At 52.9% G+C, this 25571-nt stretch overlaps 1 protein-coding gene across 2 annotated transcripts in view; it reads right to left on the bottom strand.

Moving 5' to 3' along the window:
* Positions 1–1302: 1302 nt before the first annotated feature.
* PCDH1 (protocadherin 1) overlaps positions 1303–25571 on the bottom strand; it is a 45989-nt gene continuing 21720 nt past the window's right edge. Inside the window, exons 4-6 of one of the 2 annotated variants that reach the window (XM_042826683.1) lie at positions 24242–24461; positions 3214–3255; positions 1797–1883 (exon numbers count right to left, since the gene is read on the bottom strand). In XM_042826683.1, the coding sequence (XP_042682617.1) occupies positions 3230–3255; positions 24242–24461 (246 nt within the window). In that variant the 3' untranslated portion in view covers positions 1797–1883; positions 3214–3229. Of the gene's footprint in view, positions 1884–3213; positions 3256–24241; positions 24462–25571 lie in introns of both variants that reach the window. The other variant, XM_042826682.1, reaches the window with a different exon arrangement.

The following is a 25571-nucleotide window of genomic DNA, read 5'->3' as shown; positions in this document are numbered from 1 at the left end:
GAAAGCATCCTGCAGCTACCACTGGCCTCGCTCCCTAAGGAAGATCCCAGAGATGAAGACGACTGATGCGATGCGCGAGTATGGGAAGAACAAGGGTGCAGCACAGCCTGTCCCCACATCCCAGCAGGGAGGGAGGAGCCAGGGAGGATGACCCGGGAATGAGGTGTGAGTCCCCCAGACTCCTTCTGCCAGGGTCCCCCCGAAAAGCAGACAGAGATGCTCAGGAGGGCACCTGGGCATCCCCTCTGCGATGTACACATCTCCAGGAGCGCCGTCCCCACTGCCTGCACGGTGTCACCCCTGAGAGGGGGCCGGGGCAGCAGGGACTGGGCAATGGAAGAGAAAGCTGGAGCCCGTGAGAGTGGCCCTGGGGCCTAAGGGCGGTGGGACTCCAGCAGGCAGGGGCTCGGCAGCCCCCGGCGTGACCCTGAGACAACGCTCCTCCTGACGAAGGCAATGGTGGCTTACAGGCGGACAGGACGGAGGTCGAAGGCATGGCACAGCCGGCCCCATCAGCAGCCCCTTTCCCAGCGGAGGCACCAGGCGAGGGGTTGAGGTGCTGCAGCTGACGACGACCCCCTGCCAGCAGAGTGGGACTGAGGGCTTCTCTGGACCCAGCCGGTCCCTTGCCTGGGGATGTCCTCATCCCTTCTCCTGCCATCGGGCACTGGGACACCAGAGACCCCCCTGGCACAGCCCTTGCCTATGGCACCGGGCAGTCCCTAGGGACCCTACAGCTTGTGGGCACAGTGACAACGTTCCAAAAGAGATCCAAACTGACAAATAGCTGAGTCCCTAAAGTCCGGCAAGGGCTGCCCTCTCCTCCAGCTCCCCAGCTGCTGTTTCAGGGACTGGTCATAACTCTATTTACAATATAGAACATGAGTGTGGGCCGGACGCTGCGCTCCCGCGGGCTCTTCCACACAGCAAACCATTGAAATCTGGAACTTGCTCCCTGTGGATTGGGTTTGTGTGTGTGGGTATGTGTTTGTTTAAACGTCTTTTGTTTCAAGGACAATAAAAAGTTTCAATCAGGCAGGACTTGAATGTCATTCCTAAGGTTCGTATTTACAGGAGTCTACAACAAAGAGCCAGGCAGCTCGCTCCCTGTGCGCAGGGACACCCTCGTCTCATGCCCCAGGGACTCCACCAGCTCTACGTGGACCTTTGGTACGTCAGCCCTCCTCTCCAGCCGTGCCCTCCGCACCAGGAGCCTGCCCAGCCTCCCCGACCACGCAGTTCGGAGACACGCATCTGCAAGTGCTGGGAAATTGGGAGTCAGATGCCTTCACCCCTCCCACCCGCCCCAAGGAATGGGTTTTAAAGGCGCTCCTTCCATCCCTGCCTCGCCCTGCCTGCTGTCCTCGAAGACCCTGGGCACCTCCACCACCACCCAGAGCAGAACTGGCCGCAGGAGCCCATAAAGCAACCAAGTTTCAAATGTTTCCAGGACGCTGGCCTTAGAAGCATATCTGCTCCTGGCCCCTCGGGCCAGCCTCACAGGTAGATCTCCCTCTTGGTGGTCTGGGATGAGGGGGTGGTGGCTGGCTGGAAGTCCGAGGTCTGGGTGAGAGGAATTTCCTCCATGGGAGAGTCCTTGCAGGTCTCATGGCTACTATTGGAGAAGGCACTGTACGTGGGGAGCAGGCGGAGGTTGGCCATTTTGGTGCTGCGCTCTTCTGAGAGTCTGGGGCTGCCATTCCCGACTTGCTCTTGACTCCCTCTGTCTTGGTAAGGCACAAAAGTGGAGAGTTTGAGGGCGTTCTTGGGCCTGCGGCTGGGGGAGGATTGGCCGGGCATCCAGCAGGTGTCGGAGTGGCCGAACTCCGTGCACTCCCTGGTACAGGTCCCAGTCATGGCTACATCAGGCAGGGGACGGAGATCTGCAGAGAAGCAAGCAAGAGGCATTGTTAGGCACGGACAAGCCCAGTGGGTTGATTGGATGAGGCTGGAGTACAGCCCCCATGGTAGGGACCTTCTCCCCAGAGGTGACCAGGTAGGAATTCTGATTCTCCTTTGGGAAGAGGAGCAGATGCAAAGGGGACATTTGAACACATGGACATGAAAAATGTAAGCAGAGAACTCATAATTCCCAACAGCCGTGTCCCTGAGGACAAGCACCCTGCAGTGGGTGCAGGTGGGATCATAATGCAGCACAGCTCGCTGAGCCCACCCTAGGAGTCATGAACCCCTCGGCCCAGCCCCATCGGACATCCCGTGCCATGCAATCAGGAGTCCTTAAAGAAGTGCCCCAAACTTGCTGGGCTTTTCACTGCCCTGAGTAAATCCAGATTTCCTGAGCACCAGCTCTGCTCATCACCAGGCATTCCAAGGACCCACTGGAGGTTCCTTTCCAAGCCTAGCTAGAGGTCCTCAGCCAACTTCCAGTCTCTCACAGTCTGAGACCTGAGCAAAGCACAACTGGGCAATCCAACACCAACCCCCAGAGAAGTCAGACACCCACGAATCCCTGTCCCAGAAGCATCCAAACCTCTCTGTGTACCAAACACCTTTCCAGATCTCCAGATACACCAAGGCATCAGATCTGCTTGTGGGAAGTTCTGGCCATCAACAGCACCAGGTCATTGCCTTGTGTCCACTATGCCAGAGGTTTCCAGGCCTTGCTGCTCTTGCTAAGAGTCTTCAGAGGCCCCGGCTTGGAATTCCTACCACTCCTATAGCATACTTGCAAGACCTCTTCCAGGCATGAGCCATCTCTTGCTATCTGCCCCATTTGGGCATAACACAGCTCCCTGTCACTGCCTGGGACAAATCACTGCCTCTGGCATCTGCTGGCAGGTCAGGGCTTATACTGCTGCTCATACTACAGGGTTGAAGGGACCCACAGCCCTGGCAAGAAGCAAATTGGAGCCTTTCATGCTATATATGCTGAGGCTTTGCCTCTGCCAGCATGTCCCTCCTGCCACCAACTCGGGGCTTAAGATCATGGGTGATCCCAAGTCACCCCGCACAGCTTTCATGCACCAGCAACACTGAGATCTCTGTGGGAGAAAGCTCTTACGATGCTGGGAATGGGTAGAAAGGGTCAAACGTGAGAGCTAACAGGATGGGCATGGAAGAGAGGCATAGTAAGCAACAAACCAGTGTGGGAGCATGTCTTGCCCTAAAAAAACACCCACTGCAACCCAAACTCTCCCATCCCCTGGTGCACACGCTGGCTGCGATATCCTGGCAGCAGCCCCAAGGACATACCTCCGTGCAGACCCCTTCACAGCCTGCTCCGCTCAGGGGACTCTAATGAGGAGCAGAAAAAGGACGAGAGGGTCATATCAGTGCACAGCCCCAGCCTCCAAACACCCACCCTAGGATCCTCCTGCTCCCCTCCCCGTTGCATTGCAGCAAGCCCCCAAATGTCCTCATGGCACCCGCTGCCTTCAGGTTCCAGCCTCCCAAAGCTGCTTGGCCGCCGCTGTGTTTCTCCATCCTCATCCTCACCTCCCAGCTGACTCGCAGAGCTCGAGGCCACCTGGCTTGCAGTGATGTGCACACACATGGACACAACCCACTGGGGTGGGTTTATGTGGACATTTGGCACTGTGGATGGGCACACATGGAAGAACCCATGCACAGGGGACAGCCATGCTCACGGTGCAGGGTGCAAAAGCCAGGGACCAAGCATCGGAGGGGACAAAGAGCCCACAAGTGTCACTGTGAGAGCTGTGCTTGCCTGTGATCTTTGGGATTGTTCTCAGAGCCATGGACAAAATGTTTTCCCACTCCCTGGGCAAGTGCAGAGCTGCCTCATTTATTTCTCTGAGCTGCAGATAGAAATAATCAAACCCTGTTCTCACCTCTCAGTACTAACAGGATGGCCACTGGTTGGTTGGACCAAGGCCATGTTGTGCTGTCTTTCACTTCTGCACAAGCAACACCTCTCATCTCCTTTCCCAGTACACAAGTGGGACAAGTCCTCACCATTCCCACTTTCTGAAGGGCTTGGTGCTGCTCTTTCATGCCATGGGATGCTCCTGCTCCAAGGGAAGGTGGTCTGCCATGGGACAGAAATAATGCCACCTCTCCATCAAACAAAGCCATGGAGATTTCCTCGCGCCAATAGCAGCTGAGAAATCACAGGGTCAAGCAGGAACTCGGTGTTCAGGATCTTTTATTCTGCTTTTCCCATTGTTAATTTCTGGCATGAAAGCCATTTTCCAGTGCTGTCTCTTGCAGTGAGATGCTGGCATCAGTGCTCTCCCGCTAAAGGAGCGCATTATGTGCCGCAAGCACAACCAGCTCTGCTTCCAGAGCCCGGGAACGGGCAGGGTGCAATTCCTGAATAGCCACAATTTACTGCAAACACGACCCCATGGCCTAATTCTCAGCACATGCCGGTGGGCTGGAGTTCAATGTGCAACCACGGGCAAGCACAACTCTTTAGGGGTAAGCAGCAGTGAGAACTCTGCCCACAAAGGGCCAGTTCTGGCCACGGTGTCCGGGCAGACACCATTTCCCACAGCCTGCTCACTGCACCCCAGAAGGTCAGCCTACCCCTCTATCAGCATCTCCATGCCTGGAGGGATGCGTGCTTGTCGGGGCATCCGCACCCGCTGGCTTCTCCCTTTCTATTGCTTGGCTGTCTCTGGCTGCCTGGGGGCTGCTCAGCCTCATTGCATAGGAATGAGCCGGGGCAGTAAAAGTCGCATCCCTTTGAACTTTTCAGATGAAAAGGGCCTTTATGGGAGATGCATTCAGAGATGCGCCTGGGCCCTGGCCCCTCCTGGAGGAGGGGAAGCTCCCTCCCGCAGCCCTGCTCTGCAGCATCCAGGGCACCTCTGCTCTTTGTGCAGGAGGCTGTGCCGGGCAGTCTCCTTTGGGAAGAGGCACATATTGGTGCTGCTGCTAATTATCTCTCTGTTTCCCTCTCGCAAGGACTCTTCTAGTAGTTTTATTGCTCTTCATGGGGGATTTCAGCAGTGCACTGGAGTACCATTAGGGAGGAGACGAAAGCAGGCAGCATCACTCAGCAGCACTTCCATCTCCTGCAGTAGATGGGCTGGGGGTCCCTCGCCCACCATAAGCCAAGTATCTTCAACACATGCTGACAGCTGGCCTGGAGCATGGTTTTGTGCCACCATCTCCAGTGTTCATGGTCTGATTTGCTTCTTCCATCCACATCAGACATCATCACCAAGAGCGTGGTGTGCAGGGCTGGGGGAGCAGGGGTGCTACAGCACATGTGGCTGTGAGTTTGGGGGTGAGAGGATGCAGAGGAGCAGCTCTGGGATGGAGGAACATGGGACTGAGGGTACGAGGCAGCAGGGCACGGCACAGGGTGCAAAGAAGCCTGGAGGAAGAAGAAGGAAGCACAGCATGCAAGGAGGGAGCAGGGAGGCTCAGGGCTGCAGAGATGCGGGGAGTAGCTTGGAGGCAAAGCAGGATGCGTTCCTGAAGCGTTACATTGCAAAGAGTCATCTTCCCCACCTGATGGCACAGAGAACATCAGCATCTAACTCAGCCAGCCGCTCCTGCTCAGAGCCCAGCAGCACTACACCTGCCCCAAGAATTTCTTTCCATGCAGCTTTCCTTTGGCTAAGCAGGACGTTGGCAGCTTTACCATCTCTGTTCCCTGGTGCAGACACATGAAAACACCGCTCCTCTTGCACTAAGCCCTCAGGGCTCTGCTGACCAGTGCTGGCACATCCCTTATAGTGATGACTTTCCACGGCATCCCATTCCAACAGCACCACCATCCCTGCCCACATCCCGTGGGATCTCCTGATCCCTGGTGCTGCTCTTCCCAACAGCTCCCTCATACCAACACCATTCCCCCGCTTCACCTCAGCTCACCAGAGCCATTGTAGCACCATCACTTCCTCGAGTTTTCCACCTGAGGCTCTCACACCCATCGGCACCACCACCCACAGTGCTCTCCCCATCTCCCCATTCCACACTGCCGTCCCGCTGCCAGCTGCCATTCTCTTCCTCTCTCTCCAGGTACCACTCCCCAGCAGCGTGGCTCCCCACAGCACTGCTCCCCACAGGTGCTGTGCCCCGTGGCGATGCTCTCTCCAGGTGCCGTCCCCCCACGGTGCCGTTCCCAGTGAGCACCGTTCCCCACTGCGCTGCTGCCTATAGGTACCGATCCCCCGCAGTGCCACGTCCTCCAGGTGCCATGTTCTGTGCTGCCACTCCTCCAGGTACCCCCTGCGGCTCTCCTCCCTCCAGGCACTGCCACGTCCTGCAGGTACCATGTTTCACAGCACTGTTCCCCCCAGGTATCTCTCTCCTGCAGTGCTGCTTCATGCTCTGCTCCCGCTTCCTCGCTCCCTCTCAGTGCATCTAGTTGGATAGTGCACCCAGAAATCCAGTTTTTATACAGCAGCAGCCCCATGTCTTCATATCTTTGTATGGGCCCCTTCCCACTCTCGTCTCAGCCTTCTCTGTGCCTCTCCCCTGCACCACTGGAGCAGCAAGTGCTCAGCAGCCCATCCCCTGCTTCCTGCCCTATTTGGCTCTGCATGTGATCCCTTTGAAGCAGGGAACTCGAGGGCTCCTTCCATTTCCCCTTCCCCTTCAGAGGGCTTTTGGGATCTGGGAGGTGGCTGCAGAGCCCTGTGCTCTGCTGCGAAGTGCAGACCCCAGATCTCCTTTATGGGAGCATGACAATTGGATGCTCATCCTCTAGATATGGGGGGCTGCAGCATCACACTCCCCTCCTGCAGCCCACACCCATCCCTCCTGATCCCCAGTTCCCACACAGCACATGGCCACCACCAGAAGCCCTCTGCCTCTGGGGCAGCACCAGCACAATCCTGATTTCACTTTCCAGGCCTCGGGGAACGCTGCTGGAGCTGTGCCCGTTTCCACAGCGATGCTCCAAAGATCGATGAGCAGAGAAATATCAGAAGCTGAGAGCAGCAGCAGAGCGCTCCGCACTGACCACGTCAGCCCCTATTTTCCTGGACTGAGCTAATGCTGTCCCCACAGCACCCGGGCAGACGGTTTGCAGGACCATTCCTCGCACTACAACACCCAGACAGACGGCTTTGGGGACCGATTCTAGCACGGCATCACCCAGGCAGATGGCTTTCCAAACTTAACACCATTGTGGCACACGCAAACAGATGGCTCCTGGTATCCGAGAGTGACCCAGTGGTGCCCATCCGTTGGTTGCTGCAGCTCAACGCCGCACCTAATGCTCCCAGGCCATAGCAAGCAACGCCAGTGCTCTCAATAAATACTGAGAGAGCTGCAGCTCTGATGCCAGCACATAGATGGGTTTCTTCTAGGCACACAAGTCAGCAGCTAGAGCACGCACAGCAGCTAGATGGCACACAGCCATCTCCCCCAGACCCTGCAGCATTGCCCGAATGCTGAATAATGGTGGCTAAGCACCAGTGCAGCTTGCTCTGAATGCAACGGCTTGTCAGCACCCAGATGCACACACGGAACAAACCGTGGCCCCTGTAGTGCATTACAGCAGCACACACGAGCTGCAGAGCTGAAGCAAACGACTTCCCAGATCCCTCCAAGGGTATCACAGCAGAACCAGTGTGTCACTAATGGGGACAGATGCACCCACCAGCCCTAGCATCACCAGCACAGGTAGCAGAATGCTGAACCATTCTGTCACCACTCCACACCTCGGTCCCTGGGGCGCATCTCCCATCCCCTCCCTTTGCTGCTGGAGCTTCAGGGCCACCTCCCACTGCTGCTGTGCCTGCAGCCCGCAGCCCACAGACATTGCCACGGCAACAGGGTGAGATTCGCACCACCGGCACTGGGAGCATCCAAACCGACAGCTGCAGCTCAGGGGAAGACCTCCAAAATCACCATCTGCAATCCCTGTAATACCCGGGGAAGAAAATCTCATCCCCTGTCACACAGTCTGTGCTTGCGGTGCTGCTTGGATGATCTCCTGCCCTGGCACCACAGGGCTTCAACCTTTGTGGGACTATAAAAAGCAGAATTATTACATTAAATTACAGAATAATTACGTTAAGAACTACCTTAATAGGATTATGGGGGTTCAAAGGTTAGGAAATGCCAAAATTAGGATTGTCCCTGCAGTTTTAATTCACTTCTTACAAATCTGCTTTGTGATGCAGACCAGAGGCGCTGTCTGGTGGAAAACATTCCTCTTTTGCGGGGTCCTCCTGTAAAGAGGATGGGGACACCTCAGTGGTGCACCAGGTTTGGGCTGGAGGGAGAGGCTCTGCCACTGGGACTCCACCTTATGGGCTGCAGAAAGCAAAGGAGGCACAATGAAGGGGTCAGGAGATCACAGCAAATTGCGTCTTCAAAGCATGGTGCTGGGGGGCAGGGGAATTCCTTTACCAGTGAGCAAAACCAGCCATTTCCTTCCCTACCACCTCTTGGAAATGAGCTATCTGGACAGATTTCACCAACACTTTTCAAAATGTTTGGTAAGCGGCAGATGCCCACCATGAAAAATTGTTTCCTTGCGCTTAAACTTTGCCAAAACTTGCAGCAACTGAAAGCAGACTCAAGCAGTGGGCATTACTGAGCAGTCCTCACTGATGCTATGTGTAGGGCAAGAGGTAAACAGCCATAAGTTGCACCAGGGGAGATTCGGATTGCTATTAGGAATAATTTATTCTCCAACAGAGCTGAGATGCGTTGGCACAGGCTGCCCAGGGAGGTGGTGGGGTCACCATCCCTGGGAATGTTCAGGAGATGAGTAGATGTGGCATTGAGGGATGCGGTTCACGGGCATGGTGGGGGTGGGTTGGGGTTGGACTACATGATCTCTGTGGTCTTTTCCAACTTTCATCAGCCTATGATTCTATGATAAGGCACAGTGTCAAGTCTACCTACGGTACGAAGCCTTACTGCCTATATTGCCCCAATTGTCCTTTCCCCAACCGAGAACTTCTCACAGCACCTGCAAACAACAGATACCCACCAAATAACCTCCAGGAGGGCCAGGGAGCCCTGCAGTACCCAAACCAAACAGTGCCATAGCCAGTGTCCTCCCACACCTCCCCACATGCCCCTGTATCACCTGGCCGGGTCGCTGGTCAGGTGAGCACCAGCTGCTGCAATACCTTTGGGAGGTGGGATGCAACGTCCCCAGCTGGTTCATCTGCCCCTGTCGCTGCAGGCTGCCTGTTCCTCCCCTTCTGGCTTTTGCATCCTCTCTTGCGAGGGCTAATGACGGTTATGTAAACACGCAGGGAGCAACACCTGCCATCCCCAGGGGCTCTTAGTGCATGCATGCCTCTGATGCGCATTCCTGCTGCCCAAATACCAACACAGTCCCTGCGTGCACCATTCCCGCTTGGCCTCTGCAACACCTCCTGTGCATAGTATTCCTCCCAGAGGTTCCCATAGGGGTGCCAGCCTGGGTCCGTGGTCTGGCTGTCCTCCTGTCCCACTTGGGCTCTCTGGGGATGCAAGGACACGTGCAGACAATGGAATGGGGTGCTCAGGAGGAGCAGAGTCCCAGCTGCTTGCCTGAGCGATGGAGTGCCCACAGAAGAGAAGCCCTTCTCTGGCCCCCAGAATGATTGCTCACCAGCCCCAGCTTGGGTGATTAGCAGGAGAGTAGAGGTCAGGGTCCTTGGGGCATCTAGTCCCTCTGATCTCGTGGTCCTCATTGTTATGGGTTGCTGACATCTTCCCATAAACAGCCTCTTACCCCATCTCCTTCCTGCTCTCCCACAGCTTCTGAGGGGGGGCTGGAGACCTCTCCCATGGCTCCTGCACCCTTGCCACTGTCCCCAGGAAGGAATGAGCACAGCAACCTGGCATAGGATGCATTAAAGCACCAAATGCTTCTTACAGAAGGAACCTGTGTGGCTGACCCCAGAGCTTCACCTAGCACCTGAGTTTGGGAAAGGTGTTCTGGCACATGGAGGGGTCCCTTAACCCCTGTGTGACCTGCAGCACCCCAAGCCTCAGGCTGCATCTGCCTTCCTCCAAGGGTTAACCATCCTCTACAAAGCTTCTCTGAGCTAATTAGAAAGAGCCCAGGCAAATGTGGTGGCAGACACCACTGCACTTATCTCCACACTTCCGGGGCTCTGCCCTTATCATTTAATTAAAGCTGCAGCCATGCTTCCTTTCCTGGCAGCACCTCATCAGGGAAGGCAGTGGAGCTTGAGGCAGTCTCTGTAGGCAGCAGGATGAGGGCAGGGAATATACCCTGGGAAGGCCAACATTGGGGAGAAGAGTCCCTTGGAGCCAAACCCTCCCATCAGCCAGGAGTGTCCCATGTCCCACAGCACCCCAAAAACAATCTGGGGACACCTGAGGTGCTGGGAAGGGGGATTGCACCAGGAGGATGGACTCAGAGCTCCTGTGCCAGGGTTGCTAGGAGGACCGAGTTTGCATAAGGGCTGTACTGGAGCACGATGCTGCTCAGAGGGCACAAAATGGTACGTGGGTGCAGCTCTGTAGGGCCATGCACCGACAGCCATGCAGTGAAAAGTTTGGCCCTCTGGGGACAAACAACCCCCAGCCGATGCTGGCAGCTGCTGTGCCAAATTCCCCGCCTCTCTTCCGAAGCATATTTAAGCTAATGTGTCTTGAAAGGGAATTCTTATAAGCAGTTTGTTAGCAGGGCCGAGACAGCATGCCTTGTTCTCACAAAACAGCTGGAACACCTTCGCTAAAACTTAAGAAAAAAAAAGAGAAAAGAAAAAGGAATGAACCTGAGGGAAACCCAGCATGGAAAATTTAAGCTTTAGTGTTAGAAATCTGCTGAAGTGATAAGCAATAGAAAATAAGCCTGAATAATGCTAAATGTCAAGCAGCCTGAGGCTGCGCAGCCTCTCTAATGATCCCCGCTGCGGGATGCGGAGGCTGCAATGGGAGAAGGTGGGGGACGGGAGCAGCAGTGCCAGCCCTGTGCCAGCACCATGCGCCCACCTCCCAGCTCCTCCATCCTCCTGGCATCCCGATAATGATTCTACGTGAGAAAAACAAATAAATGGTGTGAACTGGCTGTAGGGTTCGGACCTCACCTGGAGGTTTGCATGCGGGCTGCATGGAGAGCATCCTGGGGGGGGAATGGGGACTTGGGGACATGTGGCTTCACGAGCGTTGCTCCCACTCCTGGGTGGCTGCCGTTCATTGTGCAGCATTATTGCAGCTCTTGTGTCAAGGAGAAAAGAACTGGCATTCACGAGTCTGCCTTTGAACAAAACCTTTGTTAAGCTCCATCAACAATTTAATAATCTTTCGCTAGCAGGACAATGAATCAGGGGAAATTGTTCTTGCGAGGGGGGGGAGCTGCACGCAAAGTGCTGCTCAAGGCTTCAGGAGTCACCTAGGTCCTGAGCGACAGATGGAAGCACAAGTTGGTGTGAGGGGCTCACATCAGCCAGGGGGCTGCAGGCAGATATCCCACTGCCCAGTGGGAGACATGGGGCTGGGGAGGAGGAGCAGCCCTGGGTAAGGCTGAGCCCAAGGAACTGAGGTTAGGGTTGGTGGTACAGGTCAGTGTGCACAAGCCTTGTTGCCTTTGCGTGGATCCTGCCCGGGGTGCCACCACCAGCCTCAGAGCACCCAATGTGAAACCCAGTGCAGTAATGGGATATTGCCCTGAAATAGCTGGTGGCTGGGGGCTCTCTGAAGTGCTTACTACAGAGGAAAGGAGTCAAGGTTTGGGAAAGGGAAAGGAGCAGGTTGAGCATGCCCAATTGCATACAGATCACAGAATTGTAGGGGTTGGAATGAGCCTCTGGGGATCACCAAGTCCAAGACCTTCATGAAAAACACAGGATGAATGACCTGACTCTAGAGGACGATGTCAGGCTGCTGAAGAACAAGGGCAACCTGTGCAGGGGAGACCATGCCTCTGAACTGTGCTGAGGAGCCGCTCCCCAAAATCATACATTGCTCACTCCTCTGACATCCACGTGCTCTCAGGGTGGAAATCCGCAGTGGAAGCCGAATGGGAGGGGGTGAGAGACTGGCACACGGCAGGAGCAGCGCACGCACTGTTGCACGTGCCAAGGAATGAGGCCAGGTGGGTGACGTTTGTGGATCACACTGCTTGCCGTCCTGCTAGCGGAGGGACTGAGGGATGCTGCTCAGGGATGTGCACGGGGAGGTGCCTTCTGCTCGTGGAAAAATGGGAGGTGTCAGTGCCACTGCAGCTTGCAAACGTGAGCATGCACAGGAGGGCATCCACACATCTCCGAGAAAAGGGAGGGGTGGGAGTGGGGAATAGAACAGGCTGGGCTCTGCGCGGGAAGACAGGGGCGAAAAGAATATCCACCAGATGCTGATGAGCACTGCTGAGCCCTATGTTTGCTACTGGGATGACACTCTTGTAGTATAGTGGGAACGGGAAGGGTAATGTCACTGGAGGGGGAGCACCGACCCCCGCTACCACTGGGTGCTGCAGATCCCAAGTGCTGCCAGGTCTACACCCCGGAGGGAGTCCTGGAGATGCTGAGCAGATATAGCGTGTGTTTTAATGAACACAGGGCCTATACCTGGCGGGGCAGTGGGGACACAGCCTCATTTTGCATTTGAGGCACAGTGGCCGAAGGGATTTGCCGCTTCCATCACCCTGTGAGCACAGCGTGAGCAAACAGTTGGACTATCAGGAGGAGATTCTGATTTCACGGTCCAACAGAGATGCATGAAAACTTCCAGAATCGGTGCAAGGGAGAGATTTGTACAGGTTGTTTTTCAAAAGGAGATAATAGTAGCAGTTCTGCTCCTTATAGCTCAGTAGAAAATGAATGTATAGCATTGGGAGAAACAGCAGCAAACCTGCTTGAAAGAGAAGCTCCAAACCAGCCAGGTAGAGACCTCAGAAGCATCTGTGATTCGAGATGTCTAAGATCAACAACTGACCCTTTGAAGGAAGCTATTAATCATCATTAAGGAGGCTGACGTCCCAGAGAACCAAGGAGCAAAGCAGCCCAAGTGTTGAGCCTCACTGAATGGGTCAGCAAAGGGAAAATAGGGCTGGGGGGAGGATAAATACATGTGGGCACTGGGGAGTGCCAGAGGAGAGCAGCCCAAGCATGGCTAGGCTGATGGAGGCAATGGAGAACAATACTGGCAAATCACTGTCTGCAGGAGTGCAAGATGTTTGCTTTCTCTCCCTGGTGTGTCTCTGTGGGTGCCCCTCCTGTGTGGCTAATGAGCAGCCAGACACAGAATCCGCAATTTCTTTGGCTTTTATTCATTTTCCTTCTAGATAATAATAAGCCTCGCTTTTGTCAAGATCCCTGTTGTCTGGGTAATTTCATCTGGAGATCCTCAAGGAACAGAGACCTCCCTACCTCTCAAAGTGTAATATCTTGGTTTTAGCTGGCATATTTTCAAGCAATAACTTATACAGCAGAAGAAAAGATTACTTATATTTAATTGGTATTATACTAATTACTAGCAAAATACATCAGGCAAATATCACATCTACTCACTCTCTGTCATTTTACGTTCCTTACTCCATCTTGTCTCTCCCCAGCAGCCATAAAACACCACAACATGCTGTTCTGACACATCCCTGAGCGAAGACCAGATCCTAATTTTCTCCTTGCTCTCACTGCCTCCTGGCTTGTTCGTTTCTGAGCAAGGTGTTGTAAAGCAGACACAGCCATATAACTGATTGAGAACTGCTGCTTTTATGAACTCATGTCTGTGCAGCCTTAGCACCCCGCCTCACCCAATGGGTTGATGGCCATCCACGTAAGAACATTTCACCATTTACAACCTGAACGAGTAAATGACCATCGACAGCCTGAACCAGAGGCACACGTCCTCTCACACACACGGACCAGCCAAGCTGCTTCTTTCCTGACACACTGCATTCTTGCTTGTTCCCCTAAATGGCTTTAAGTGCAGTCAGTTCAGCCAGGTCTCACCCTCCAGTAATGGCCCTGGGTATAAATCCCAGCTGCTCCAAGGACTGTCACCAGCACAATCCTCGTCACCAAGGTTGTTTCTGCAGATGGTCTGCCTTTACCCAGTGCTGAGCATCTCTGCCAGACAGAGCCTGGGCACAGCGTGGGGTGAGCCTCATGGAGGAGCCTTTCCCAATGAGCAGGATGGGTGAGGTCACCCCAACCAAGAGAGTTCAGCCCAAAGAATGTGAGCTGTGCCATGCCCGTTGGCTCCAAGGCCCAAGAACAAACTCTGGCTCTTTGTATTCAGCAGTAGGGGCAGTAGGTAGGACTTGGTGTCCACCAGAGCTTGGGCATCAGCAACAGGGCCCAAGGGAATGGCAAGGAGCTGCATCAGGAGTGGGTCAGGCTGGGTGTTAGGAAGGAATTCTGCACCAGAGAGCAGCGGGCGTGGAACAAACACCCAGGGCAGTGGGCACAGCCCTGAGCTGCCACAGCTCAGGGAACGATTGGATAACATTCTAAGACATACAGTTTGGGTTTTGGGTGGTGCGGTGTGGAGCCAGGAGTTAGACTTGATGATCCCTATCAATCCCTTCCAACAGGGTGTATTCTACGGTCCTACGGTTCTATGAACTGCAGCTCTCCCTTCCCATGAGGAGCTCACTGGAACAGGCTGCCCAGGGAGGTTGTGGAGTCTCCTTCTCTGGAGATGTTCAAGACCTGCCTGGATGCCTACCTGTGCGACCTGCTGTAGGGAACCTGCTTTGGCAGGGGGGTTGGACTCGATGATCTCTGGAGGTCCCTTCCAACCCCTACAATTCTGTGATTCTGTGATTCATCTGAAGGCCACTGCAGGTTACCTAGGAAGCCCCATAACCCAGTACAAGTGCACAGCCTGTCCTCCATCTCCTGATGGAGATACACCCGGATGCATCTACCAATGAACAGGGATCCCACCCACCATGAAGAACACCAGGGGACCCGATGCGCAGTTGACTGCAGAGCACTTGCTGTCCTGCTTGGACCACGGAGAGGGATGAGGAGGTGAAGAGGGAGCCCAGGTGTGACCACATAGCCCTGGGAGCAAGGACCGATTGCTCCGCTGCTCCTATAGGAAGCCCTGAGCAAATGGCAGGGCTGCATCAGCACACACTAAACGAGCCCTAGATCCTGCCAGGGAGCCTGGGCTCCCTGAGAGGAAGGCAAATGCGGGGGCTGATACGGTTAGATAACCTCTGAGTCAAAGCGGCCTATCCTTGGTAGCTCTCGCCAGATGCCATGACTAATGTTAGATTTATGGAGTGTCCTCTCTGCAAGTAAAGCGAAGCGCTAGCGTTACAACCACTTAATGGAGGTGACTTCAAATCAGGATGGATGAGAGCTTGTGGGAAGGAGACAGGAAGAGAGATTCATTGATAGTGTGAGTACAAAGGATAAAATCCTAGGGAAGAGCGAACAACTGAGACTGACATTTGACCTGTCTCAATAGCAAAGCTCGCATTGATTTCGCTGGGGACAGGAATGAATCCCTTATCCTCTATCTCACGCCGACAAGAGGGATTTTCCATCTGAGGGATCTGCAGCTGACCAATCCTTCAAACTCAGGCACATGCTATTTTTATGAGAAAAAAATGCAGAGTGAAGTCCTCGAGAAGCTCAAATGGGAGACTTCATAAGCTTCTCGGGCATTAAGTTTAAATCCCATACTAATGCAGGTCCCCTTGCATGGGAGGAGGCACTGGCAGGTTTATAGAGACGTTCAGGTGCTCTCGGAGGCAGATAAAGGGGAAATAACCGAGCTAGATCATAGAGGAGCTGGAAACGACGTGTCAAATTACTTCAAAAGGAGCTTTCTAAGGGAGCAGCTCTTTGAAAACAACAAATAGTCTGGAACCTCTGAGGGATCTAAGTTGTCTATTGCTTTTACTCTTGGTTGCTTATTCTGCCTTAGACATTCTGGATCTGAACGCCAACCTCTGGCTGCTCGTGGTCCCCCTGCAGGTCCTGCTCCCGGTGGAGTCAGGATGGGAAAATTGCTTGGAGGGATCTGGCAAAAAGAAACAGTGACCAAGCAAAACTTCAGCCTGCCCCGCTCCCCGATCCAGTCTGAATGCTGCCAGGCAGCTGTGCTGACATGGCAGAGCTTGTGACACAGGGACAGGGATGAGCAAAGCACGGTGGAGGAGGGTGCTGCCTGTGCTGGCATTCTTGAGAACAGCACGCAGGGCACCAAAATGCTCCCAGCTCAACTGCTGCCTCCCACGGACGGCTCTTGGGCTGCTGCAGCTGTTCCAGAGCACTGCCCAGCGGCAGGACCAAGCCTGGGGGCTCAAGCCCTGCTCTAACGCCTATTTTGAAGCCTGAAGTTGCTTTGCCCAACCCGTCGTTCTGAGCAAGGCAGCAGGAGGAAGAAGGGGCCCAACCCTCCGTCTGAAAGCTGCTTCCAGTAACCAAGTCTGGTGACCTTGCGTTGAACCCACAAATAGCTTGGGGATGACGACCTATTCTTTGGCAAATAGGCTTTGTACCAAACCAAAGAAAGGGTGCTCAGACATGGTGCAGATAAGAATAGCTGTTGATGACCATTATGCTTAGGCATCTGCAGCCATTGCCAGGCAATGGCAAAAAAAAAAAAAAAACAAACAACCCCATGTAATTACAGTGCAGGCTGACAGCGGTAGCCTACACATCACAGCACCCTGCAGCTCGGCTTGTAACCACAGTATGAAGGTGAAGATCTCTCTGATTTAATGCCACAGCGCTGAGACTCAGCTTCAACCCTACTGAGATGCAGTGGTGGAGGAAAGCATTCCTGCCCTAAAGGTGTTGGAGTGAGGACCTCAAATATTGCAAGCATCAGTATGTGCAGGAACCATATGTGGTATCTTAAAGATAAGGAAGGAAAACGAAGTCAAACTGAAGATGGAGGGGCCCTTTTAGAGGCAAACTCCTTACTGAGCACACTCCTGAAGACTGGGGCCAAAAGTTTAGGAGCGATGAAGACTACCAGCCTTCCTCCCTCAACCCCAGCTGACCACCAAGAAGACCCTCAGGGGTGACTGCGCACGCTCTAAGGGGGAGGGTCTTTTGTTAATCAGTTCTAAGAAAACATCAGTGAGTTTGAGAAGATATTTAACATATGCATGAAATTCTGGATAAAAACAGGAGTATGTATGAGCACAACCAATAAGTGTAATCTGCACAGGAGCCAAGGTGTAGGCATTGGGCAGAACGATCCCTTCTGTGCGCTGCAATAAAGGAATACCTGCTTGACACGACTTGATGTGTTGGGTTAATCTACCATTGTTCTCAGCATCGCTGGGAAACTGAAATCCTCCTTTGCCTGGGACAGCAAAATTTTTCTCCCCTTCAAAAGCTCATTTATAATTCCCAGATAAAAGCGCTCTCTCCTCCCTTCTTTTCGCAGAAGGAGCCCATGAGAAAAGTCACAGCAGAAAATGCCAAGTTTGGAGGTTCCAAAGCCACTCTTCTTTGTTTTTACCTTTTGGTTTTAAAATGTAAAGTTTTAAAATGCTTCCAAACAGAAGAAAAAATAGAGATTAAGAAAACTGACAGCATTTTCTCCACCTGATACTTTCAGAGCAGGAGGAACGTGAGCATAAGGGAAGGGAGATGGTGTTCTGTTTTTTCCCATCATCTTGCCACAAACAGCAAGAGGGAAAGGAAGATGCCACATCCCAGCACGGGGCTGAAAGGAAGAGCAAAAACCTAAGGAGCCCTATTTCAAATGGAGGAGCTGTAAATACAGCCACAGGGACCTATCTATCCTATGAAGGAAGGCATCTTCCTGTAGAAATATGGAACTTTCTGCCTCTGGGGCACTGACACACAGAGATCATTCTGCCCAAATTCTTCATAAGCTGCAGTCACAGTTGAGGGATAGAAAGGGTGAATAAAGCCACCAGAATCCAAGAGGGAAACGGGAAATGTGGCTCCTTCAAATAAATAATGCCTCTAGAGAGGTCTGGAATCTGCCAAGGATCTTTGGAGAACTTCAGGACAATCTTACATGTACATCAACACATAATCCTGGGAGACAAAGAAGAGAATGTCAAATGAATTATTAAAGCTATTTTGGACAGCCTCTGAAGCAAGTGGCATACTCGTTAGAAGGTCTTGGGAGGATTAGAGGCATTCTCTCTAGCTGGTAGACATGTATTTGTTACTGAGTCTGAGGCAGAAAAACAGCTGTACCCTGTTCACCTCAGTACAATTAAGGAAGGTGACATGGATGACGTGTCACGCCACAGCAACCCTGACCTCAATGACTTTTGTAAGAGACATTTTACCCAGACGCACTGCTGGAAAACAGGGAAAGGAGGAAATAAGGGTGAGAACGAGTTTGAAATTATGTCTCTGACAGAGATGGCATGTTGAAACCAAGATGGTGCAATCCATGGCCATTCGCAGTCTCTCAGATGCTGTTTCTCATGATAAGAATCTTTTCTCACGTTGCCCTTCAGTAGCTATTAGGAAAATCAGAACCTGTCTTCTGGGATGAACCGACATTACGTGAGGAAAGCAGAGAAGCTCAGGATTTCTTATGAAGACATGCAGATGTCTGTGGACTTGAGGGCCACTGAGAAACACAGAGGTAATTTGTAGAAGTAGATGAGATGTGGAAGATGGTGAGGCACTGAAACAAGCTGCCCAGAGATGCAGTGGATGTCCCATCCTTGGAGACATTCAAGGTCAGGCTGGATGGGGCTCATTGCAGAGAGTTGGACTGGATGACCTTTAAAGGTCTCTCCCAACTCAAACAATTCTGTGATTACAGAGAGATCATCATTTTGCCTACCCTAAACAAGAACAGGGTCTGGAAACCGCTAGTAATGATGACACATCTGCAATAAATAATTCCAGCCCTGATGAGTTATAAAAGAAAAGGCTACAGTTTAATAAAGCAAAAAACAAAATCCCACCACGTCTCACCACCTTCTCTTGGTGCTGAGTCCAAGCACTAGCCAGACCCAAGCCAACAGTCAACACAGGTGATCTCAGGCAGTCAGAGGGGGATGCTGACATGGGGATGTAGTGCCAGCCAGAGAACCATGTTTCCTTATTGTCCACCCATATCCCCATCTTCCTCCAACAAGGTGAGATTTCTCTTTAAGAGGTCTGTACTGGCATCCTGTCCAGTGCTTGGGAGCAACACTGCACCAGCCAGAATACCACAGCAAGGAGGGGAGTCCGGGCAAAGCATTCCTCTGCAACAAAGCAAAAATGCTGCAGGGTATGTTTGAGAAGAAAAAAAAAATCCGCAGACTGAACATGTGCCTGAAACTCTTTCTGCAAGACAAAAGGGACATTTAAAGATAATGCAAAAAAGAAGAATAGGTTTTTAGATCTGGAGACTTCATTCTGGCAGATCTGTGTTGGAGGAGACAAAATAATTTTTTTCGTCCCAGCTGCTGGCGGGGAGGAACAGAACAATAATAGTGAGAAGCTTAAAGAGAAGCTTATAACCAAGCTGAAACTAAGTAGGAGATGGGAGATAGCAGCTGCCGGGTGCTGCAAAGTCATTTTGTCACCAGGAGCATAGTGATGGGAGGGCTCCCCTGGGCTGCCCACCTCCACCCAGGGCAGTTCTTGTGCCCAGCCCAGTACTAGCCGCAGGCAGCTCAGTTTGCAAGCAAAGGGCACACGTGACTGGTGCAAGACTATAGCATAAGTGCCAGCAGCCATATCATATCTGCGCTTGGTGGAGATGCGGATGCTGCTGGCGAGCTGTGGGCTATCATCTGGACACATCCACACTGATAGAAGGTTGTTGGCAAATGGGAGGTCATGCAGAGACAAAAATGATAGGAAAGGAAGGAGGACATGAGCTACATTCAGAAGTGAAGCAGGAGGATAAGTCTCCCAGGCAGCCCTTGGAAGGGTTGCCAAAACGCAGCGCGCACGGCCAAGCCCTGCCAGATGTTGCTGCTGCCCGGGAGCAGGGCTGCAGGTCTGTGGTGGCACTGGGAGCAGATGGCAGCAGCTGGGAGGAGCTCAAGGAAAGGTGGGAGGGAAGGTGGCTGCCAAAACGCCTTGACTCAGCTCTGCTCATGGGAAGAGACTTCACTTGGCTTCTGAGTCTATCAAAGAGAACTTTAAGCATTGACTTGCTTGCGTGTGATCTACCAGCACGTATGAAGTGGAACATCTTCTGACATTATCAAGTTCAATGAGAAGAAGTGAAAGCTAGGGGTGCTCAAGTGGAATTCAAATGCAGGTTTGTGAAATCGGGTCAGAGAGGACCTACATCTTCACCAGCTACCACAGCTGGATCTGCTCCCAGAGAGCTGCTGCTCAGCCCCAGCCAGACACACGGTGCACAGGGTAGAATTTTATGACCCGTTGTCACAAAGGGGGTCAGATGAGCTGCTCCTCCTGGCTTCTCAACACATCAGTTCACCAATCTTCCTCAAAACAAAGGGAAATTGAGGCTGAGAGGGCTTTCTCTATTAAGTCCAGCAGGCAAATCCATGAAACACTACCTCTACTCACTCCCTGAAGAGCCATGCTGATGCGTACAAAGGAGGCAGGAGACCTTGAGAAAAAAAGGCTGGTCTTGTTGGAAAAGCCTGTAGCTGTGAACCAAGTAAGAGGTTTTTGCATCCATCCCTGTCACAGCCTCTCAATGATGCACTGCTCTCACTGCTCTGCTACCTCATGCGTCAGCAGCTGCCCAGAGGCATCCGGCGCTTTGCCCTCTACCCACAGCTGGGCTGCTGCTTGGTGGCATCAGGATCCTGCAGCAGCACTCGCCCTCCAAGCATTGGATGCCTGAACACTGCCTGTTCATCTGCCCTAAGCCAGCAAGCAGCTCAGAAAATTCAGATTATCCTTTCCCATTTCATTCCCCACCCATGGTGGGGCTGCCTCCCTGGAAGGGGAGCCGTAAGATGGGCTCATTAACATCTGTGAAGTACAGATACTGCTGCACTAAGTGCATTGCAAATGCTCATGGGATGGTTGTTAATTACATATTCAGTGTGGGGTTGTAATGGCATGCATTAAGAGTGGCATGGGGTCCCCACTTTAAATAATGGGGATGAAACAAATTAAACATTTGCCCCTGTTTTGTGGGCTGAAGAATGCAGCTCAGGAATATTTTAACCACTGCGCTGTCATCTCGAGTACCTCCACACCACAGAGGAGCAGAATGAAACAGCCTTCACATAGCAACTCCTAATTTCCTAAAAGCCTTTATGTAACATTCTCCAAATTGCACGGCTTGGTACAGCGATCCCACTACATTTTTACCAGAGGAGAAAGACATACCAGCACTTGCATTACCCAACCTCTGCATACACTGCAATGTGGAAGACCCTCTGCAGAGCACGACCACTCCCAGGCTCCCCAACAGAGCCTCTCTTAATTGGGCAGTGGGTACAAATGTCTCCAGTAAAGGCAACTGGTGGACAAGTGGGAGATTAAGCTCAGAAACCTCACAGGTGTGGATAGCAGCATGGCAAAACGCTGGGGAGGAAGCAGTGGGCAGCTAGGTGAAATACCAGGGATGACAAATGCCTGGGATGACTGTGGAGCTGGTGCGTCAGTGCCAAGATATTGGAGGAGTCTTCATCAGTAAGATCGTAATTCCTCCTGAAAAGGACCTGGCTCAGCCCCTGCAATAGAGCATTTTACTGCAGTCTGCACAGTAAAAGGTGTCCAAAAAAGGAGGACACTGATATGTGTGTTAATCAAGTGAAGAACCATCTACAAAGAAAAGGCATGGATCTGTCTTCCAGTTGAGGAGCTATAAATAGCCTTGCATACTTGCTTATCAGATTGGTTCGGCTGCAGGGATAATCTCCTGGAGAAAGCAATGGAAGCCCTGTTATGTTGGATATTTATAACTAGATGAAAGCCTAGAAAATGCACAGTCGTGTCAATCTTGCGCTCGTGCCGCAAGATAGGGTGTGTGGGATCCAATTAGTCTCTTCAGTTTAATATAAGGTCAAGAATGGCTCCGTCTTTCCAGCTCCACAAGAACGAAGCAGGGTCTCTTGGAGCACTCTGAGTGGCAACAGAAGCATGGTGAGATATTCCCGTAGGGTCACAGTGGTCACAGAGCTCTCTAGTAGGATGACATCACCCTCCCCTGCACAAACAAGGCATGTCCCATGCTGCTGACAGATCCGGAATGCAATGGGAAAAATGGCCCCAATGGACCAACCCAATGCAACCAGAACGTTGTGATCCCCAAACAACGTGTCCTGGCTCCTGAGTCCCCTTATTGCCCGCTTAAAGCATCACAGCCCTCACCCCAGCCCCACAAGTTCACTGAACTGCCATTGCCAGATAATCTGCAGAGCACCAGGGTGATGGAGTTAATGCCAGCAGATCCCCCAAGCTGTGCCCCGCCGCGGCCTCGGCTCTCACTGGATTTTATGTAGGTCGGGGCGGGTTCTGGAGGCAGCAGGACGCCCAGCAGCTGCCATGGGAGGGGAACCGGGCTGGGGGCAGTGAACAGAACGGGAGCTCCAGCACACCATTATCCTGTGTGCACCCAAAGAACTGCGAGGTTCTGTGGGTGCGAGGTGAGCACTTACAGCTCCTATGCAGTGGGAAAGCCGAATTTGTGGAGTGGGTTAGGGCCGGGGACTCCAAAGGTGCTTTGCCCCCACAGCAGCCCCTACTCTGAGCAGTATCCCCTGGCCTTAGAACCATAGAGCCATAGAATTTCTCCACTTGCAAGGGACCCAAGGGGATCGCTGAGTCCAACCCCGGGCTCCAAAACCACCCAAAATCCAAAGCCTATGTCTGAGAGCATTATCTGAATGCTCCTTGGTCTCCAGCAGCTCAGAGCCCTGCCCACTGCCCTGAGCAGCCTGTTCCATGCCCACTGCTCTCTGGGGCAGAGCCTTCTCCTAACATTCAGCCAGACCTTCCCCTGATGCAGCTCCATGCCTTTCCCTCAGCTCCTGCCACCAGAGAGCAGAGATCTGTGTCTTGTTTGGGTCTGCTCATCACATAACATCCTGGCAGGAAGACAATGAACACGCCAAGGACTGCAGAATGCCCTCCATCTCCTACTGCAGAATTTCCAGGTTTTCCTCTCTCACCTTCCTCCTCCTTCACTTTCTCTGAGTCATCTGCCACATTTATGAGCTCAAGATCCCCTCTCTCAGCTCCAACACCACCGCTCTGCTGTACCCAGCAGCACAGCCATGTGCAGCTCCCTTCACACAAGACCTTTGTGCATTCTGCATGCACCTGGCTGGTACTTGAGGGCTCTTGACAAGTCCACTGCAGTCATCCTGCACCAGAAACCTCTCCATACTGCTTTTCCCAGTTGTCTGGCTTGTGCTCTTAGGAAGAAAGCTGACTGCACGACACTCTCAGGCAGGAGGGTGTCGTATTGCCAGAGCATCCAATGGATTTGGGAGCCCAGCCAGACCCAGCTGAAACTTGCCTTGCTTTGTTGGGCACAACATTATCCCAGGAACTAACCTGGGAAGAAGGAGAAGATGGACTGACAGACCTTCGGGCCCCCAAGTTGCCCTGAGCCCCCTCTGTGCTGTAAGAGGGGAACCCAGTATGCTTCCCAGCTACAAGATTTTCTGAACACTCTCAGCTTTGTCCCAAAGTCAAGGATGCTCCCAGAAGCAGGAGATTTCAGGAGGACCCTTAGCACTACCTTTCTCTACTTCAAGGGATTCCCCAGCAAGCTCCCCCTAAGTACAAGAGCACAGAAGACAGCAGGTAGAGGAAAATTGGTGTTATGTGCACAGCCAGAGCCAAGGCTGAAGAAGCAGCTGAAGCCGGTCAGAGAAGCTAGCTTGGGGCAGGGACTGCTTTGGGGCAGTCAGCAGGCAGCACGGAGGCAGCATGGGGACAACAACTAGGGGTGAAGTTGTGCCAGGGCAGGGGAAAGCCAGCTTTGCTGTGGTGGGATGGCAGATGCCTCTGGTAGGGCTTTGTAGGATGGACTCAAGCAAGAGGTGACCTGAAGGGCCCTGCTGGAGCCCTTAAGATTACCATCACCCTGCTCCTGGGTCCTCAGCCCCATGCATTCCCTGTGCCACTAAACCTCTTCTCTGCTCCCCAGGGAAGCTTCACATCTCCAAGAGCACAGCATGGAGCTGAGCACAACCCAATACCGCTGCCCTCTGCATTGGGGTAGGCATCACAGGACCTTCTGTTCACAGTCTCACCATGGGCAGCCCCTCTGTGTGCTTATATCCACGCTACCTCCTCAGAACAGCGTTTTGGGCCCCCTATCATGCTGTTAGAACTGCCTCCTAGTCCTTCCACCTCCTGCTATCCCCTCAACTCTCCCCACCCCACCATGCCTTTGCTGCTCCTTTGCTTTTCGCCTCCCAGCCCTACCAAGCTGCATGTGGGAGCCCCATCTGACCAAGGCACAGAGTCTAAAGAGCCCTGGGTGCAGGGTCCCCGTGGTGGGCACAGACACGGGTGCCGCCAGCACCTACCATTCTCAGGGTGCTCCATCTCCCCAATGCTGCCATCAGGTGTGGTGCGCTCATAGTGGTCCTCAGGCAGGGCCAGCGGCCCAATGCGGGGCCCCGATGATGATTTGCTGCTGGGAGTCTCCGACTCCTCCAGCCCGCTGTCATAGTAGCTGTGCTGGGAGGGGTCTTGTAGGTCCTGGGCCTGGCTGGCTGCAGAGAACGTCACTCGGCGATGAGGTAACTGTGGGAGGAGAGAAGAGAAGAGGTTTTCATTTGCTGGTTGGTTGACATAAAGCAGGGCGCATCAGAATTGACCCCACATTGAAGGCAGAGGGTCAGCAGGGAATACTGTTCAAGGGACCTTGTGCCCATCATCTCCTCTGGCCCCTGCCTCCTTTGCCACCAAGGAGGACACACAGTTTGTATATCACAGAATCGCTAAGGTTGGAAAAGAACACTAAGATCATCCAGTCCAACCATCAACCCTTCACCACCACACCACTAAACCGTGTCCCTCAGTGCCACAGTTCTCAGCCTACAGGCTCTAAACGGCCCCCATAAGTGCCGTGCCCTGAATTACGGGCTGGCCTCCACCCCAGCCTTCGTGCAGTCTCCTTGCCCTCCACTTTGCACGCACCCTTGGTGCTCTCGGAGACCCATTTCCATCAGAAGCCTTTCTAATGGGATCAAGTCTCAGCACAAAGCCTTGGGTGACATCATTCCCACCTTACAGCCTGCAGCTCGTCGCCTCTCACTGTAAGAGATACTCCATCATGGGTCACGATCGCTCCTTCTGTGTGCTCGTTAAACACTGCCAAGCCCTACTTCACGCTTGCTCTCCCTCATGTTATGGAAGAGCTGCTGCAAAGAGCCATTAAACTGCATCATCAGCCTCCTTCAAATCCTTCCAGAAAATCCCTCTTTGTCATGATTAGTGAGGAGTGGAAAGAGTAAGGCAAGTTCACAGGGCAAAACCAGGATGATGAGAACACAAACACCAAGAGAGAATGACACACAAAATCAACATCGCAAGGAGCTGCTCAATGGGACTGGGAAATGATGGGGAGGCAAAGAGCCAACACACTGAAAGGCAGCACCATTCAGGCTAAATTCCACTTTCACTGCAGTATTTACCAAGATGGAGTGGCAATCAGGCATCCCACACAGCCAGCACCAAGGAGGACAGGGAAGGAATCAAGCCTAACCAGGGGAAGGAACACACAGGGAGCATTTAAATGAGCTTGCTGCTTTTAGGTTGGTTGGACCTGATTAAATTCACCCCAGGTGCTTAGAGACCTGATTTAAGGAACTTCAGAGCTGTTAGGGCTTCTTCTTTTTTTTTTTTTTCTGC

The sequence above is a fragment of the Centrocercus urophasianus genome, unplaced genomic scaffold (assembly GCF_019232065.1).
Source record: "Centrocercus urophasianus isolate 14NV4802_14NV808 unplaced genomic scaffold, USGS_Curo_1.0 seq_26, whole genome shotgun sequence".
Taxonomy (NCBI): domain Eukaryota; kingdom Metazoa; phylum Chordata; class Aves; order Galliformes; family Phasianidae; genus Centrocercus; species Centrocercus urophasianus.
The sequence above is the reverse complement of the archived record's forward strand: the minus strand, read 5'-3'. Positions and strand labels throughout refer to the sequence as shown.